The following is an 18,776-nucleotide window of genomic DNA, read 5'->3' on the forward strand; positions in this document are numbered from 1 at the left end:
GAGAAGAAACTACCCACAGTTGCTTCTGCTGCACAGTGTAATTAGACACAAGATTTTTTTTTTCTTCAGAGAAGTCTTTGCCCAAAACTGGGAGCAGAGATAAGAGAGCCTACACAAAGAAGCCATTCCCTACATGAATGTGTAAGAGGCCATGCCTTTTACATTACTGTCTCAAAAGTTTGCTGAAATGGACAAGTTCAGGGAAGCCTGGCCAAGGTTCCAGAACTGCCTTTGTCTGAGACACACAGAAGGACATGTCCAGGCAAGTCTGAACCAGGGATCCAGACCCCCTTTGTTTAAGGGTGACATGACAGATGGACAAGTCCGGGAGCTACAAAAGGGAGATAAGATACAGATGAATGGCCCTAAAGTGGTCTTTTTGTGTGGGTCCATCTCAAGGAAGAGGGCCATCTCCGAGGTATTCACATGATTCTGACCCAAGCCTTCCAGAAATGTCCCGAAGGCTGGGAAGAAGTAGGATAAAAAGAGCATGGACAAACCATGGATTTTAGGTTTTCTGACATTAGATGCCTCACTTCGTGAACAAGGAGGTTTTCTGACATCAGATGCCTCACTTCGTGAACAAGGAGGTTGTCTGACATCAGATGCCTCACTACGTGAACGCCTGCATGCTGAAGAAGATGCATGCATGAAGAACTTCCTGGTATCTGGCCTCAGATTCATCCAACGTTGTCCTACTGCTGCCAATGGATTCACCTGGACTTGCTGCTCGAGACTCTGCCCGTGAGACCTCTCTGCTCCGTGAGACCTCTCTGCTCCGTGAGACCTTGATACTCGAGACTCTGCTCCTTGAGACCTCTCTGCTCCGTGAGACCTCGCTACTCGAGACTGCTCCGTGAGACCTCGCTGTTCCCTGAGACCCTGCTGCCCTTTCTACCTCCTGCTCTGCGCTGCACTGATCTGCTGCTTGTGGCCTGCCACTCTGCTGCTGCTCTCCCCTATACTTGTTTTCCCCAGACCAACAAAACAAGGTGCAACGGGACGCTGCTGCATCCAGGAGGTGACTTTCCCTGCTTTTCTGTAATTCTTGCCTTTTTCCACCTTTCCTATTGCCCACTTTCCCTTCCCCATCACCCTAATTTTGATATTCGCCGCTCTCCCTTCCCCATCCCCTCAGCTGTCTTATTATTTCTAATAAACTGGTCGGATCAACATTTGAATGTTTCTCTTCTTAATCTCACGCCAAGCATAATTTATCAAAAGAACCTTGCCTCTCTCCTTAATTGGAGCGAGACAGAATGCCATTCACTAGGGTTGAGCTGAACAGAAATGACCTCTCCTGGCACTGAACAAGGTTGGTAGTAATCTCTGCATCCTTTTCTTAGGGTACTGCAGGAAAGGACTGCACCAAGCTGCTGGAAAGCCTCTTTTCCTCTGTGTGTAGAATTAACCCTTCTATTGAAATCTCAGATTGAAAGAGTTCAGTGCAGACATGCTATGTACACTAGAGCACAGAAAAACTATACTATAAACACAAGCAAAGAAGTGTGAGGAGCAAAGTTTAGTCATTAAAACAGAGTCCAGGGAGCAGTCCCATTCAAGAATTTGGATCACACTTGAGAAACTACATCGGTGTTGGCAGCCTTCTGCTCTTGACATTATCTAATTCTCTGACTTCATCTCATTGTATTTCAGCTGTTTTTCTCAGACCTTGATGTCATTATGATATGCTATGTTTAATGGTATGTAACTCTCAACCTAGAAAAGGCTGTTAGCACCTTTTCAAAAAAGAAAAAGAAGAAAAAAGAGAAAAAAAAAAGAAAAAGAAAAAATAAGTGTATTTTGCAACAGGTAAAGTGATTATCCTCTCTTATTTCTGTATTTGTAAAAGCAAGGCAGCACAGAAAGGCTACATCCTCACAGTCATGGTTTGTTTTTTTTTTTTTTTTTTTTTTTTTTTTTTTTTTTTTTTGAAAAAAGATGTCCCTACTTCTGGAAAATTGCTTCATTCTTGAAGTCCACATTCATGGTAGTGAAATACCCTCAGCGATTCATGCTGATCAAACTCAGAAAAAGTAAAATTTTTTTAATCTCAGAGGTGAGGTCAGCCAGAATCTTGACACTTATCCTGCCTGACACTCCTTTAGAATATAAGAAACTCGTCATTAGGAAAAATTATTTTCAGAACGAGCAGTCAGGCACAGGAATGGGCTGCCCACAGAGGTGGTGGAGTGACTGTCACTGCAGGTGTCTAAGAAACATGTAGATGTGGTATTGAGGGATATGGATTAGTGGGAATTATTGGTGGTAGATGGACAGTTAGACTAAATGATCTCAGAGGTCCTTTCCAACCTTAATGATTCTATGATTTTATGATTTTAAATCTACCCTCTGCTACTTTTGTCTTTCCTTTGTATCAGTTTTGACTGAGATAGAGTTAATACTCTTTATCAAAGTTTGTATGATGCTATGCTTTAGATCTGTGATCAGAAGGGTGGTCATAATACATTAATGTTTCAGCTGTCTCTTAACAGAGCTTACACAGTGCCAAGGCCTTTTCTGTTTTACCATCCATCCAGCTGGGGATGCAAAAGAAGATGGGAGGGGAAACAGCCAGTGTAGGTGATCTAAACTGACAAGGAAGATTTACATACTGTAAAACATCATATTCAGCAGCAGTTAAAACCAGATGAAAGGATGAGAAATGGGACTGCAGGGAGATGTAAGATGATGACGTTATTTTCCCAAGAAACTGATATGCATGGAGTGCTCTACTGTACTGGAAACAGCTGAACATCTGCCTGCCAGTGAAAACTAGTAAATGAATTCCTCATCTTGCTTTGCTTGTGAACACAGCTTTTGCTTTACCCATCAAACTGTCTTTCATACATTTTAGACATTTTATCTCAACCTGCAAGTTCTCACACTTCTAACCTTCCCTTTCTCTTCCACTCTGCTGAGAACTGAGCAAGAAGCTGTGTGGTTCTTGACTGACTGCTGAGGTTAATCCACAACAGTTGCCCAATCCTTCACAGCAGGACATATTTCACAGGACTTGCACAATTTTACAACAATTGATATAGGCTGGGGTTTCTTTTAGCAATATGGATTAGTACATTAGTTTAAGAACTAATATATTAGTTTAGAAAAAGGAATTCACAAGTGATAGTTCTAAAACTTTCCATGTCAGCTCTAGTGGGTTAACAGTCTTGTTTTTCCTTAATAATTTTGCACTGGGGACATAATAGAATACTTTTATCTTCTGCCTCAATGATTTTGCCTCACAAGAAGTACTGGAGTCACAATAGAATACTTCTATCTTTTGCTTCAGAATGTGCAAGGACATTTTCATTGGTTTACATTGTTTTTTAAAAAAGTGGCTCACTATGTCTTAGTAAGCAATGGAAATCTTCCAAACCAGGGAAAAGTGGATGCAAGTGAGCCAAAGGCTTCAGTGATTAAGCTGATGGTGAAAAAGAGGGAAGAAGCAGGTAGGCACTCAACTACTCTAGATACCACTGAGCATGCCCTATTAGCATGTATTTATGAGTTTTTTAAAAAGAACAAATGTGTATGCCAATGTACTGCATATGCATGTATTTATTAGCTGTTCAAATGCAGAACATGAACTCTAAGAGGGTGCAATTGCTTGTCAAGTTGCCTGATATGTTATCATCTTGTGAGGAATAAAGGAATTTTGCTTTCTAACGCCACATTGGGGTTGGAGAATTTTCTTCCCAGATTTTGGATTACACAATGGCCTATCTGCTAGTTTCCAGCACAGTTTCCTAAGACTGCAGCTTGCATCTATGGGTTGGACAGTGACAGTTCTTCCACTCAGCAGCTCTCATCCTAGAGGTTTCCCTTGAAGGACTGTGGTAAGGCACCTGTATGACTATGTCCTCTTACCAGAAGCCCTTCCTAGAGCTGCTGCCACTTTTAGATCTTGATTACAGGGTAAAGCTGCCCAGAGTGTTCATTTTTCATACTCTGAAGATCAACTTGATGGATAACACGGTAGGCTGCAGCTTTTATTCTTATTTTCATTAGATAATCTTCTTAGAGCTGCCTTACCTGCTGGTAACACAGTATGAGTTCATTAAAATGCTATGTGCAAAGAATATATATAAAGGCTCTTAAGGAAAATTATGGGCTGTGAAAAATCTTTTGCAGAGAAGAAGCCCCTTCCTGTCCACAAATACAGCCAATAATTAAAAGAACACATCAGAGGGTGGTTAAAAGACTGCCGAAGAACCTACAACTAACAAACTGCCACACAGCTGCTTCAGGGAGACCGGCCCACACAGCCATCCCGCCAAGCCACAGCTTCACACAGCGCCACTCAGCGCTGCATCTTCGTGGCACTATACAAAATCAAACAAAACCGCTCTCTCCTCTTACTTCAACCCCGCCCACTCCGCTAGAAATTTGCATACCAGGCCTCGCCTCTCTATGTGACGATCCGATATAGCGTTGCCAGTAACAACTGTTGCCCCTCCCTTTTCTTCTGCTATCGGTAACGGAAGCGTCCAGGGTGTAAGCAGTGACGTGACTTGCACTGCTACGCTTGGCCTGCTTCCTTCTCCCCCGCCTCCTCCCCCGACGCATACACTCCTCCCCACTCTCCGGCCAACATGTGGGGAGCGAGCTCGGGGTGGGCGGCAGATGCGGTGAGTGCGCGCGGGAGGGGGATGGGGAAATGGCCGCTCCGTTCCATATGCTCCTCACCCGCCTCCTCGCTACGCGCTGCCGTTTCCTGGCCGGCCCCGCCTCACTCCATCATACCCGCCGCAGGCGTGGGGAGCGGCAGCGTTACAACATCGGGGAAGAGGGGATGGTGATATAGGCCGCCATCTTCTCCATTTTTCGGAGGAGCATGAGAGACAGATCGGGAGGTAGTGGTGCCGTGTGTGGCTTAACGCTTTCCTCATTACAACGTTGTCCCTCTGTACTATAAAGTGAGAAATTGTGATATAGATCTGGAAGTTATCACGTGTTGTTCCCTGTACTTCTTCTAATGCAGTTCTTCCTTCTCACTTCCACTTCCCAGCCCTGTACTCTTTTAAGATCACATACCTGATCACATACCATGTTTTCTAAGAGGACAGAGGCCATGGTGCATGTGTTCACATCAGAGCATTGGATAATGTTTGTAGGTAAAACATTCTTCAACAATAATATGCCAAATGGACACTGCAAGAAAGCAGAGCATCTGGATGTGCCTTAAAACATGCTTATTCAAGCTTAAAAGAGCTAATAGGTAAATGAGGTTAGGAGTAATAATAAAGCCACACTAGTCACAGCACAACATACTAATTAGTTATATTTAGAAGGAGAATTTTGTTGTCAAAAGTAGTAGTGTTGCCTTTAAGATGTTCATGGGACCATTTTTGTAAGTGATATTAATGGAAATCGTTATGTTTAGAAATAGTATTGCTAATAAAATTCTCACTGCATCTTTGATAGTTGACAACCTGTCATTCAGAAAGTCCGTTGATATATTTCTGTTCACTATGCATGTGTTCATAGCTTTTGGACAAAAAGCTATATTTGCTTTATAAACGGTGTGTATATAGTGGTTAAATTCCTTGGTAAGCTGAGTAACTTTCTTCAAGTATTGTAGATTTGCGTCACTTTTGAGAACAGCTCTTTTGTTGTGTTTATGTATTTGAGTTATTTTTCCTTAGAAGTACCTGGAATCTACTTGTTAACCCTGTATTTCCCATCTAAAGATAGTGCCTATGGTCTGAGTTTTTAAAACTGTGGGAATACTTCTGTCTTTAATAATTTATTCTGGAAGCTGTGTTCTTTGCAGATGCATAAATGTGTTTTGATGGGGCATAGGTGAATATGCCTTCACTGTTCATAACTTGTTTGAAAGCCAGTACTGATGTGAATTATCAGATTCAGGGCCCTGAACTAATCTTGGCATGTTGCAGCAATCTGACAGTTTTGGTAGAAACATAAGGAAACTTAAGTTTACTCAAAAAGCCTGGATTGTGTTCCCCTTCGCTGTAAAAATGTGTGTAGACTACAGTATATCAGCCTGTAGAATAGAACAGGGCCAAATACTCATGTAATCAGAAGAATCAAGTTGAAGGTGGAAGCTGATCATCAGAAGATCTTTGGCCAATTTTGGTTTAAAACTAAGTGAATGTAGGCTCGATGGCTTTGTATTGTTGTGAAGAATGGAACAGAGAGTGTTTTTCTTGCTCTTAGAATGTATTTTTGCCACATCGCTAGTGTACCTTTAGTATAGTTTTGTGTAAACTTGAGGTAGCTGTCCATATAGGTAGATTTGCATGCTTCCATTTGTACTAAAGTAGGTTTGCCCACAAATTCTGCATATTAGAGATGTGAGGAGGTCTGTCTCTGATTCCTCTGGTTTCTGCTTATGTTTTTATAGCCCTTTGGAACTTATGGTGCTAAACAGTCTTTCCTCATTTTAGATGCAGATTTTAGCTGTTTCCATGAAGAGGTTTCTAGGATTGTTTCTAGAACAAACACAGCAAATAAGGTAGAGGGTGGTGCTAGCATTTTTCTGCTCTTAACTCCTGCCCCAGCGGCACTGGCCAGTTGGTGCCTTCTTCTAGTTTCTAGTGTATGCATTCTTCAGGTTGCTCTTTACCTTTTTCTGGCTTGAAGTGTTTGTGAAGGAACTAAAGCATTCAGGATATTAACTGTACTTTATTTGAATTATTTATACTAGAGCGCATTGTTCTACTTCTTGAAAGAAAAAGTTAAGTTGAGGAAAATGATGGGAAGAGTGCAGTCATGGTTAAGCAGTTTGTCTGGATAAATTCCTAGTACTTTCTGGGAGGAGGTCATACTTCTTCCTCTGGAAGTTCACCCAGTGCTTCATATTTTGATGTTTGGTGGGGGAGTTAAAGGATAGAGCTGGTATGTTAAGCTGTATGTGTAATTAGAATCAAATACTTTCAGGTTTCTCAGGATTTTATTGTTGAATGAGGAAGGGAACTGGCTAGGATAATTCTAAAGGTATACTGGCATAGCTGTTGGGAGGCATGAACTTGCCTAGCCACTTCTTGCATAAACTTGCAGTATCCACAGCACGATGTAGAAAGCAATATCACAGTTTGCTATCTCTCTTATGAAGAAGTTTTTCTTTAGATTGTTGTGAACTTAACACGTGCAAACATTGATGGGTCTTTTCACGTAGAAAGAAAATGTCATCAGTTATTCCCTAATCAGTTTTGCCATACTTTTATAGACCTGTGCTGTAACTTTTCAAATGCCATTTTCCCCCCTAAATATGGTGATAATAGCATGTGAAAGTCTCTCTTTTTTTTTTTTTTTTTTGTTGGTTGGTTGGTTGGTTGTTTTTGTTTTTTCCCGTGTGATCCATTGTACCAGAACAGAGTGCCAAGTAATTTTGTTGTATCATTTTTAAGTTAATGCTGTGTTGAGAAGCAGTGCATTGTTGGACTCTAGTCTCTTATTTTTATTTCTAACATCTTCTAATGTCTGGTACAGTCAGTTTATGCATGGTGAGTATTTATCTAGTAGATGCCTTTGTCAAGCTATAATGCAACCCCAGCACCTTATTCGTATGTAGTGCATTTGACCCTCATTTGTTATAAGAATAGCTTGTTCATAGGATTATAAGAACCTTTCATTGATATGTTATAGCATATTGATTTCTCCTGGCTGGGCATGCTTATGGAAATATGAGAAAGAATTAGCTTTAAAAATGTTTAACTAACATAAAGGATAATACTGAATAAGTAGAATATAGAGAAATTTCCTCTGTAAAAGAGAAAGTAACCATGGTTTTTTTTATTTAAGAGTTGCAATTCATTTATTTATTCTTCTTCTTCTTCTTCTTTTTTTTTTTTTTCTTTAATGAATTTCTCAAATAATGTACTTTTGCAAAGAGTATCACAAAAAACTTGATATGCATGCAAATATTTCAGGAAATGTTTCAAAGAACACCTGAAGAACTCTTTCCAAAGATGGAAAGTTCAGTTGAAGAGATGGATACCTCTGATACTCAGTGGGGCTGGTTTTATTTGGCTGAGTGTGGTAAATGGCATATGTTTCAGGTAACTACAAACAAAGTTGTATTACTTGTGACCTCTGTATTTCAAACAACGTATTGATGAAAATGTCTAAATGTACTTTTTCATTTATTTTGAAGACTGATTCAAATAGTCATTGCTCAGTTAGCAGTGAAGATATTGAAAGGAGCTTCAGAACAAACCCATATGGTTCTGTTTCTTTTACTACTGCAAAATTTAACTACACACTAGACTTTTCAGGTATGTATATTCATAGGGTTAACTTAAATAACAGAGATGTCAGGTACACCAGTTAATTTGCTTTGTGTAGTGTTCGCAATTCTTGTCAACTCTTATAAATAACTCCTAATACTGAGGTCAGTATTCTGAGTTTTTTATCTAAGATGTTGGTTTATTAATTGTTGAAATAGGAATTCCTTTCAAGAGGCTTTTGATGTAGTAATGTTGTTTGGAAAAACAAAACAAAACAAAAAAACCCCACATATGCTATAGATGAACTCCAGAAGCATTTATCGTAACTCTTGTTTTATGCTCAGAGATGAAGCAAACCAACCTAACTACCCTTAAACAACGTCCAATAAAGCGAGCTCCCTTTTCTATCAGCGCTTTCAGGTAAGGAAATAAAATGAAGCCTCTTGATTTTGATCTTAACCCTGTTTTTGATTTTAAAATTGAACAAACACATGTTTTTTATGGACTGTCTATATTTATTTACTTTCTTTGTCAAATGATTTGAAAATATGAGAAAGCTAGTCAAGTAAAGAAGGAAGAAATTTTAGAGGGAGAATAACAAAAGTATTTATTTGTTTGTTTGTTTATTGAGAAAATAAGGATCTTGTAGAGGGAGAGGCAAGGCATACTGAATATTGGAATGCTTTGGCAAGCTGCTTAAATTTGTACCTGACTTCAGCTGCTGAATTCCATTGCAGTAAGTAACCTGTTAAATCAGAATTGCTGATTGGAGAACTGGAGGAACAGCAGCAGAAAGAAATGGAGTAGTTTGTTCTAGTATAAAAATGACTTCCTAAATTACTTAGAAGGAACACTGTAATGATGTAATGCTCTGGTAGTCAATAAAAACTAGTATACTTAGTGGTAATACTACAGATAAAATTGACCATCTCTAATATGGGTTACTTTTTCCAAATATTTCTTAAACAGAATTTCAGTTCTGAATTATTATCCGGGTACATTTTTGAAAATAACTTTTTAATAAGAAATGTTATAAATATGTTAGTATTTATATGTTATAAATATATGTAAATGAAAAGAACATATGTAATAAGAAATGTAGTAGCGATCACTTAACACTGGCATTTAGGACAGGCTCTTTTTTTTTTGGTTTTTTTTTTTGGTTTTTTTTTTTTGTTATTGTTTGTTTTTTGTGGTTTTTTCTCCTCTCCTCTCCTCTCCTCTCCTCAAGTGTCAGCTGTTTTTCACTGGGTGTTTGCTGAAACGTACATGCAGTAATCTTGCAATTCAGTTTTTTTATGTTTATTGAAGAATAACTCTTCAGTACTTCTGATAATTCAATCAACATACTCTGTTTCACATACTGTCACTATTCTTTACTTGGAGTTTACTGCACTTAGTGTCTGTTGCCAGGTCTAAAGTTGCTGTGTACATGCTTAATTATTTTATTTTATTTTTTAATCTTCTATAATTTTTAAATGTGTATATCTAACACAATGACTTCAGATGACTGGTCCAGTGAAGGCGCAGTTTTCAGAGTCTTAGACTCGTTTTAGTTCTTGATCTATTGAAATGTTCAGGGTGTATCTGTGCTCTCAGGTTTCTAGATTTGTGTTGCTCTCCTAGTGTAGTCAGCTGTATCTGACTATTCCTTTCAATTTAACTTGGTATCTTTTGTTGGACAGACGATGTAATAACATTGTTACCATTGTTTGTTTGTAATAAACTAAGCCATAATTTGAATACAGAGTAAGATCTTTACCTTAGACTTTACCAGCTGATAAGAGGCCTTTATTAGAATTAAACACCAAGTAGTTTTCTGTTAAGTGGTTGGGACTTTTTTTATTTTATTTTTATTTTTTGCATACTCTTGTTTGGAGAAAGAGTTCATAGGAAAAAGTTTTCTGGCCTTGTTGTGATGTGCTCTTTTGCCATTTTTTCATTTGAAGTTTCATCTGTGAAAATGAGTCCATCCCTATACCTTCACACTGGGAGAATGTAAATCCTGAGGAGCCGTATCAGGTAAGAGTTGGTATGTAAGTTGGAAAACACATAATGAAATATTAAATCATGTTGCAAATGTGCTAACCTTTTTTTTTTTTTTTTCCCAGCTTATTCCTTTACAAAAGAAAACAAATGAATACAATGAAGTTTCTAGTCTCTTTGGAAAAACAATGGATAGCCACCGAATAAAAAGAATAAAGAGAATACAAAATCTAGACTTGTGGGAGTTTTTTTGCAGGTGAGACTATTTTTAAAACCAGCAGTCTTAGGATTGTAACAGAGCAAGGCATTCAGTAAGAAAATGTTTAATTAATTTTATTTTTATATACTAAAAATGTGTTATTTTAATTATTATACAATTAAAATATGTTACTTTTATTCTTTTTTATTTGCTTATTTCTCAATTTCTGACAGTCTCAAAAACAGAACTTTGAAGACTAACTTCTACAAGTGCAGAACGATAATGCAGTTATACTAGTATTACATATATATGTAGCACAGATGTTGAAATTTATCATTTCAAAATATTGAGATGCAAGTTGCTTATAAATTGGTATGTAATGTCTTAATGTCATAAGCATGAAGGAAAAGCAGTTGTAAAGGAAAAAAAAAAAAGACACAAAAAGCTAAGAGTGGTGGAGCCATTTAATTTACTTCTGTAGGTTAGCATTCCCTTCGTGCGTTAACTTTGGGGCTCCTATAGTGGTGCTGAAATTAATCATCACTTTAGCGTAGGGAATCAAGCTCTGACTTTGTATCCGTATTAAAACTAATCATTCCAAGATTAAAAAAAAAAAAAACAACAGACCAATTAATTATCATTTGGCACTGCATTCTTTCTATTTCAGTAACTTTAATTTCTTGGAAAATATTTACAAAGACATTTAGCATTTTTATAGATAGTTTGATATGAACTAAACCTTTCTTTCGTTGTGAAAAGGCAAAGGTGTTCCTATCTATGTAGAAATGTCCGCTTCTCCTCAAGAATAATAATAAAGCTCAGCTGAATTTTTTTAGTTTCATGACTGATTTTAAGGCTAGAAAGTATTTAAGCAGTAACTGACTGGTCAAATACTAAAGACTATGTGAAAATAGCAGCAAGTAGACTTAGTAACCTATCAGTATCATTTGTCTGTGTTCACAAGGATGGCACCAGTTTTGTGGGGTTTTTTTGTAAGTCCTCCAAGTCTGAGTTTACTGTGTTCAAGTGTGATCAGTGTTCAGAATATCCATGTGGTAGAGACCCATACTTTCTCATAATGTAAGGAGAAAAAAAGTAAGTCATTTTTAGTGACCATTAGAATATTTGTCATTTGTCTAATTTCTCAACTTCATGAAACACAGAGCAGAGTTAAGTGTCCAATTAGCATGAATTTGTGTCATTTCTGCAAATTTAAGTGCTACAAAAGCATTTTCTAGGTTCTTTTCTTTTCCTTTTCATATTGTGTTGGCCTGGAAGAATTGGAAGTAGTAAGTTCCATTTCTACTTCATTCCTAGTATCAAGTTTTAATTATTAAGGCTTATTTGCTTGGCCTTGTGGTTTAACGGTCACCTTTCTCTGAGTAAGTTTCTGTAGATGTATTTATACCATCTCAATATATCAGTTTTTGAAAAAAGAGATAGCAAGCAGACTTTAAATGTCCTCTGTGTCTCCAGTGTAGATGATAGGGGCAGGGAAGGGGAGGCGAGGTGAGAACATGTTTGCTTACATAAGGAACTGAATTAATTTGAAGAACATACTAGTTTACCTCTCTAACCCACCAGCGAGAGCAGTCCATGGCTTAGGAACTTGGAATGTATGGGTGCTATTCTAAAGCATTTTTAAAGTCCAAAACTGAGAATGAGAATTTGAATTTTATACATGGAGAGTATTACACTAAAAGTTTTTACACATCAAGTGTATTGCTATAGAACTATGAAGCAAGATACATTTTAGTAGTTTTATAAAAGTATATGGAGAAAATTGTGTTTTAAAACATTTTTCCTTTATGGCAAAGATACAAGTAGCATAATAAAGGTTGCCAAAATATGTCTATGCAGTTGAGATTTAAGTGCTGTTCTTGTCTCTCCATTTGAGAGGTAAAATACAGCTTGTATGTTACTGTTCTGCCATTTAGACTGTATGGGCTTACACACACTGGTGTGAAGAAATTATTATGTTACAGAAAAGCGGGTTTTACGGCATTTGAAATTCACTAAAAGTTCTGGTGTCCCATGAGGGACTGCAAAAGTAACAAAGGATGAATCTTAATCTAGCATATATAGGCTTATGCATCTCGGTTTGGAATTGTAGAGGAATTGGCTGGTCCAATGGCAGTGGTAATTATAATAATTGATCACAGTCCATTACAGATTTCTTTATAATTGATTACAGGAACAGAGCAAGTAGCAAAGGATGTTTGGTCAGTGAGATTGTTGCCCTCGTATAGAAACAACCTGTGTTCTGGCACGTATACAAGCAGCATGTTACTAGATATTTAGTTTTGCTTTAGGTTTCTCCTTTTTTGAGTGGACTGACAGTATGAGAGCCTGCTTAGGTGGTGGATCAGCTTAATTTTGTTTTCCTGGATTAGTTTTTCTCTGCTGGTGAAAACTGTTAAGAAGATAATTTTTAGAGTGGATGAACTCTAGATAGAATTGAGCTAGAATTTAGTTGTGCTTCAAACAAAAAATTTTGCTGTGGCATTTCTGCACTCTGTAGAAACAGTTTTTCCAGTACACCCCAGATATTCTACTATGAGAAAGATTTGCTACTGACTTTTGTGTTTTTGAGAAAGTGTTTTGTTTCGCTGATAAGGTCTGTGTTTAAATATGAGCATTGCTTAAATGGCTATTTGTAATATTGTCAAAATATATCGGTCTGTTTTAATAGTTACTGTATTATTGGATTTTAGATTATGAAATCAACTGGTTGGCGATGTGAAGGACTGTTAGAAAATATTTTTGGACAAATGATTATTCATATTTTTCTTGGAACAAATGTGTTCTATTTCATCAGATGCTGAAGCTGCCTTTTTACTTTGCTGGAGATCACCAGCCAGCAGTAGAGGGTGACTGACTGAAAAGTATTCCAGCATTCGTCGTTGGTAGCCCTTAGCTCAGAAGTATTGCTTCACACAGATGTTTTTCATAAGATACAAGGAATCTTGACTCCTTCACTTTGTCATAATTTTTACAGAGTGCAACTTGAGTGACTGGGACCTCTCTGCCTCTGACGTAAAATGCCACAAATGAGATAATTAGTGAAAGCTCCCACATGCCTTTGACTTCATACTGATGTTCTTCAGATTTGGAAAATGGTTTTAAAATAAGAATTTATTTTTTTTTAAATTGTGAAGACACTTCTTAGTTAGTTACTTCACACTAAAAAATATAAAAACTTAAAAATAAGACAATTTAAATATATCTTAAAGCTAAGTACTGCAAGATGTCAGTTCCTTTGAAATGTATTTATTAATGAATCATAACTAATTGCAATATAATGCCTTTAATATGGGAACCTTTGCTGCCTCTCTCTCTGGACTTGGTTGATATGAGGTTGATGTATGTAAACTGCAGACCCTGAGAATGCCTCCCCAGTTCACGTCTGCGCTATAGTTATGATCAGATTGCTTAATTTGATAAACCTAAAATTCAGGTACATAGACAATAACAAAGCAATGATACATCTTAGTTTTGTACGTGTTCCATGGCTTTCTGCCCGTAAGACTGTAATATAGGCTCATCTGTTTTATTTGTTTGTTTGTTTGTTTTTCCTCTTCTTTCCAAAATTCCTTAATGGTGTAACGCAAGACTTGGCTCTTCCAGAAAGTATGTGAACCATAAATTCAGAAAACCACCGTCATGTTGGTAATTTTGCCTAAACATTTAGATACTTCTGTTTTTAATGGTTTTGTTATTTTACTGGGATAATTATAATCCATTAAGATTGTTATCCCTCTGGCTGCATGGTTTATGCAGTTAAAGAGAACAAAAACAACAACAAAATAAAAGAATGTGGTTTTTTTTTTTTTCCTGAGCGTATGTGTGGAAAATGACTGTACTTAAGCTATCACATAAATAGAACTGATAAAATTATTTTGGAAGACCTTTTTTTCCTAACCTTAGATTACTTCTGAAAATAGTCTGCAGCATCCAGACATGATTTCTAAATGTGTGTCTTAAGAATTGTGATCTCTTTTAAAATATGAAATCATATAGACAGTTGCAAAAGTGAAATTCATGAAGTTTTAAGTCTGTCGCCTCTCTGCAGCCTTTTCAGAGTAGGAACTTATTGATTTTGTACAAATGCTTATAGTACTGCATTGTATGTTCTCTGCAGGAAAAAAGCTCAACTGAAGAAGAAAAGAGGTGTCACAACTATTAACGAGCAAATGTTATTTCATGGCACCAGTAATGAATTTGTGGAAGCAATATGTATTCATAACTTTGACTGGAGAATAAATGGAATGCATGCTGCTGTGTATGGGAAAGGTAAATATTTTTTCACCTATGGCAGTTTCGTAGTCCGAACTGTTTGACATTAAGTGTTCCTTATAGAATGTTCTTTGTGATATACTCCTGTGTTTTTACAGGAGATGTTTAATATCACTCTGCTTTTACGTCAAGTGTAATTAAGAAAGTAAGAATACGGTAAATAGTGTATTCAGCATGACTGACGGGTAGAACTTGGGAGCAGGGTGGATTAAGGGTGAACTGCAAAGCAGTGTAGTTCACAAGGAAAGTCTCCCTGCTAAAATATTCACACAAAATATTTGCTCATGTTCTGTAGGTTGCTCTGAAAGTAATGCTTCCTATTTATTTCCATGGAAACTACAGTGGATTCAAAGAGCACAATAACACAGTTTGATAGAGCACATTCTCTGCTACGAAACACTATTTTTCAACATTAGTCACCAGCCATGAACAAGAGCCTCCATGCTGCAGTCGTAAAAATTGGCACCAGGAGAGGTGACCCACTGTTTCACAGCTGCTGTGACAATGTTGTTGATAGGAAAAATGCTGCCCATGCAGTCCATCTTTCATTGGCCCGAACAGATGGAAGTAAAAAGTGCCAAGTCTGGACTATATGGTAGGGCAGTCCAGCCAAGACTGGCAGTGTGCAACAAGGTCTTCAAACTAATACAGGGCCTGGTGTTACCATGTTGCAAGAGAAGGTTTGTCTTCTTCTCTGCCCTGACTCTGGGAGTTTGAGTCTTCAACTTAGTCAGCATCACGTTACAGTGATCAGAGTTCATGGTTTGTCTGAGTTCTAGGAAATCCAGAAGGATCTCCCCTTCCCTATTCCAAAAGACAGTCCACATCGCTTACCTGCTAAGGGCAGTGTCTTGAACTTTTTCTTCAGTGGGGAATTCAGATGTCATCACTCTATGTACTGCTGTTTTGACTCCAGCACACAGTGGTGACACCATGTCTCATGACACCAGTAATGATGTGATCCAGGGAACTGTCACCTACAGCCCCATTCCATGGGTCCTGACAAGCTTGCACATTGTGTTCAAGGCCATTTGCAATTTGGTCTGTCTTAAGCTTTGCTGTCACCACTGTTGAAATGCACCGCTCACTGCTTCGCTTTACTAACATCCACTGTTTGGTCTCCATGAGCATTCAGTAAGCATCAAAGAATGTCAGTGGGTGCCATGTTTTTTCTACATGGAGGAATTCAACGATGCACCTTTGCTTCATACACACTTACTTGTCAGTCACCATTTTGTCAGACTGCCACTCTGCATCCTTTTGTCACGTGAAAAAAGATTTTAGTAGAATATTGGTGAGAATTCACAACTTCCAGTGTTATACCATCAGCATAAATTCATACCTCTGACATTGTTGGCTCATATAGCGTTGGATTATCATGTCAGAAAAAAATCATTGGATTGCTAATAAATAGAACAGTCTTTTTCGTCATCCTGATACCTACCTGTTCATTACAAGTTAACCTCTCATGATAAGAATATAATAAGAATTTGCTTTTTATTTGAAAGGAACCTACTTTGCAAGAGATGCATCATATTCCAGTCGTTTCTGCAAAGAGGATATGAAGCATGGAGATACTTTCCAAATTCATGGCGTGAATCTGCAGCCTCATCTGCACAAACCAGATAAAGTCATGTTTCTTGCTCGTGTATTAACTGGCGACTATATCAATGGTGATTCAAAATACATGAGGCCTCCTTCAAGAGATGGAAGTTTTGTAAACTTGTATGACAGCTGTGTGGATAATACTTGGAACCCAAAGATATTTGTTATCTTTGATGCTAACCAAATCTATCCTGAGTACTTAATAGAATTTTGTTAAATTTAATGAAGCTGAACTGAATATTTGTGTCTTTGTGGTACTTCTTTTCATTCTGCAAAAACAGCAACATGAAAGCCTGAACTCTGAAAGAACAGAGGTGAAAGAAAAGCTAACATATGTTTATGAAGCTGTTAAACGTTTAGGAGAGATTGTTCATCTGCTTTTGAAAATTTGTAAATAAGCTTCACTAATGCTTTACATAAGGGAGTAACAAGTTGGAAATTGCTTAATGAGTGCATTAGTAAGTTTTTGTTCAAAGACAAGATTTATGTTCTCAGTTCTTAAAAATATATTGCAAGTAGTCATTTGTGTGCTAGTGATATGCTTGTAATACTATAGCTTTGTGATTAAATAAACCTTTTATAAAGATTGTCTGTAGGACTTAAAGCCAAACCTGGATGACTTCTGCTGCGTATGTATGTGTGTTTTGTAGTACACGTTTCAAGATGTACAGAACCTAATGATCAACAAAGCTGCTACATCTGGCTTGAAGGTAAACTTCAGTTATATCCTTGCTTGGTTACAAAACTCTTTCACTACAATTTCAAGTTTGTTTTTGACAAAAATGATACCCTAAAGCTCTTGTGATTGGTAGCTGTTCAGTGTATAAATATTGAGCTCAGTGCTGGAATGTCATCACTGCCATATATCTTTCTGAGTTCTTGCTCTGTATTTTTGCTATGTCCTTGTAGTATGTATGTGCACGCATATATTTGCATGCAGATTACGTAATCTTGTCTGATCACTTTTTAAGAAGCACTCAGTGCTGGTTTACTTGCTGTTACCGAAGACAACGTAGGTTAACTTCACTGGGAATAATACAAAGTTTAACCAACAATGAAAATTTTCAAAAGATGTCATTCTTTTGTTTTCTAACACCTCAATAAAAAGCTTTTAATAACATATGTTTAGATAGGTTTTCTTAATTAGCAGAAACTCATGCTGTTGTTACTTTGATTTGTTCTTTTATTTCTTCTGAAGTCCAAACTGATCTTTATTAACTAGGAAACAAGTTTTTTTTTGTTTGTTTTGTTTTGTTTTGTTTTTTAAGGATCTCATAGACAAAATATCAGCTGTACTGATCTTAAGTATCTTTTCCAATGGTTTGTATTCTGTTCTCTTGTTTGCTACTTAATTAAATCAAGTCTTTACCTTACTAAATCACTGCACAATTGTAGTTTCAGCTCTTATTGAATGTAGTATTCTGATTCCCAGTGATTATCTTTGTGCTGATGAATCTTGATCCTTAAACTATCTGTTGAGAAAGATGTCTTCCTCTCACTGGCAAGGGGACAGAGATTATAAGTGCAATTAAAATCCAAAAAGGTAAATGGCAACCAGTACAATAAATAGTTGGGCTTAATAAAAGAAACACTGAAAGAGGAAGAAAGGAAAATATTTTTGGGGGGTGGATAAGGAATGTTAAATAAATGAAAAGGGTTTTGGTGTGATTATGGGAAACAAAAGCTGCTATTGTCAATTACTGTTACACGTTGTCAAACTTCCATTTTTTTTTAAAACCTTTACAAAAGATCATGGTCTTCTCTTATGTGTCTTAATTAAGGCAAAATTTTCTTATTAAACTAGCTTTATTGCAAAATGTTTTCACATAGGCTTAATATTTTTTTTAAACTTATCTCATCTCTGTATTCTATCAAACTTCATCTTCCAGCTTTGCTTTTTAGAATAGTTGCATGTTTGATTATGCTGAAATATTTCATACCATCCAGAGCATTCTGGGAGAGTGTCAATATTCTTTCTAGTTCGTTTATAGTGATAGCTTTACAAACTTTTTTATTTAAGTGAAAATTTGCAAAACCAAAGTATTTTAGCTTTATTGTTGTATAGAAACCATCCCCACATACCCAGTGCTTTGCTATGCACTCACTTCAAAGCTAGATTTGAGATACATAATATACTAGCTAGAATTAGTGACTTAAATTCCAGGGTAAGCTGAGTGCAAAAACAGCTAGTAGTTTGAAGACAGTATCATAGTATTGTGCGAGTTGGAAGGGACCTTAGAGATCATCGAGTCCAACTCCCAGGATTTGAGCCCTCTGTGTAGCAAAGAGGCACTTCTACCACTTGCGCCACAAGGGGGGATTCGAACCCAGGCCTCCAGTGTTGCAAGCGGCAACTCCTACCAACTGCACCACTGGGGTACTGATCCTTGTTAAAACATATCAGCAAATGAGACCCTAACAGGAAAGTTAAAGGGAATTTATACAATCTGCGTAACTGGTATTTTTAGGAAGGAGACTTATCAGTTATTGATGTGTTT

The 18,776-nt window shown here is 37.2% G+C and overlaps 1 protein-coding gene across 4 annotated transcripts; it reads left to right on the forward strand.

Annotated features, from left to right (window-relative positions):
* Positions 1–4,455: 4,455 nt before the first annotated feature.
* Positions 4,456–18,091, forward strand: PARP11 (poly(ADP-ribose) polymerase family member 11). 4 transcript variants are annotated; one of them, XM_072354997.1, is made up of 8 exons: positions 4,456–4,631; positions 7,896–8,024; positions 8,120–8,240; positions 8,537–8,612; positions 10,142–10,214; positions 10,304–10,434; positions 14,519–14,670; positions 16,182–18,091. In XM_072354997.1, the coding sequence occupies exons 1-8, from the start codon at positions 4,596–4,598 to the stop codon at positions 16,493–16,495; spliced, it is 1,032 nt and encodes a 343-aa protein (XP_072211098.1). In that variant the 5' UTR covers positions 4,456–4,595; the 3' UTR covers positions 16,496–18,091. The 4 variants fall into 4 exon arrangements, with proteins under 4 accessions (XP_072211098.1, XP_072211255.1, XP_072211344.1 ...); XM_072355072.1 differs by lacking the exon at positions 4,456–4,631 and adding an exon at positions 4,721–4,856; XM_072355154.1 differs by lacking the exon at positions 7,896–8,024 and having other exon boundaries at positions 4,467–4,631.
* Positions 18,092–18,776: the final 685 nt, after the last annotated feature.

Source organism: Excalfactoria chinensis, chromosome 1 (genome assembly GCF_039878825.1).
Source record: "Excalfactoria chinensis isolate bCotChi1 chromosome 1, bCotChi1.hap2, whole genome shotgun sequence".
In the NCBI taxonomy this organism is placed as follows: Eukaryota; Metazoa; Chordata; class Aves; order Galliformes; family Phasianidae; genus Excalfactoria; species Excalfactoria chinensis.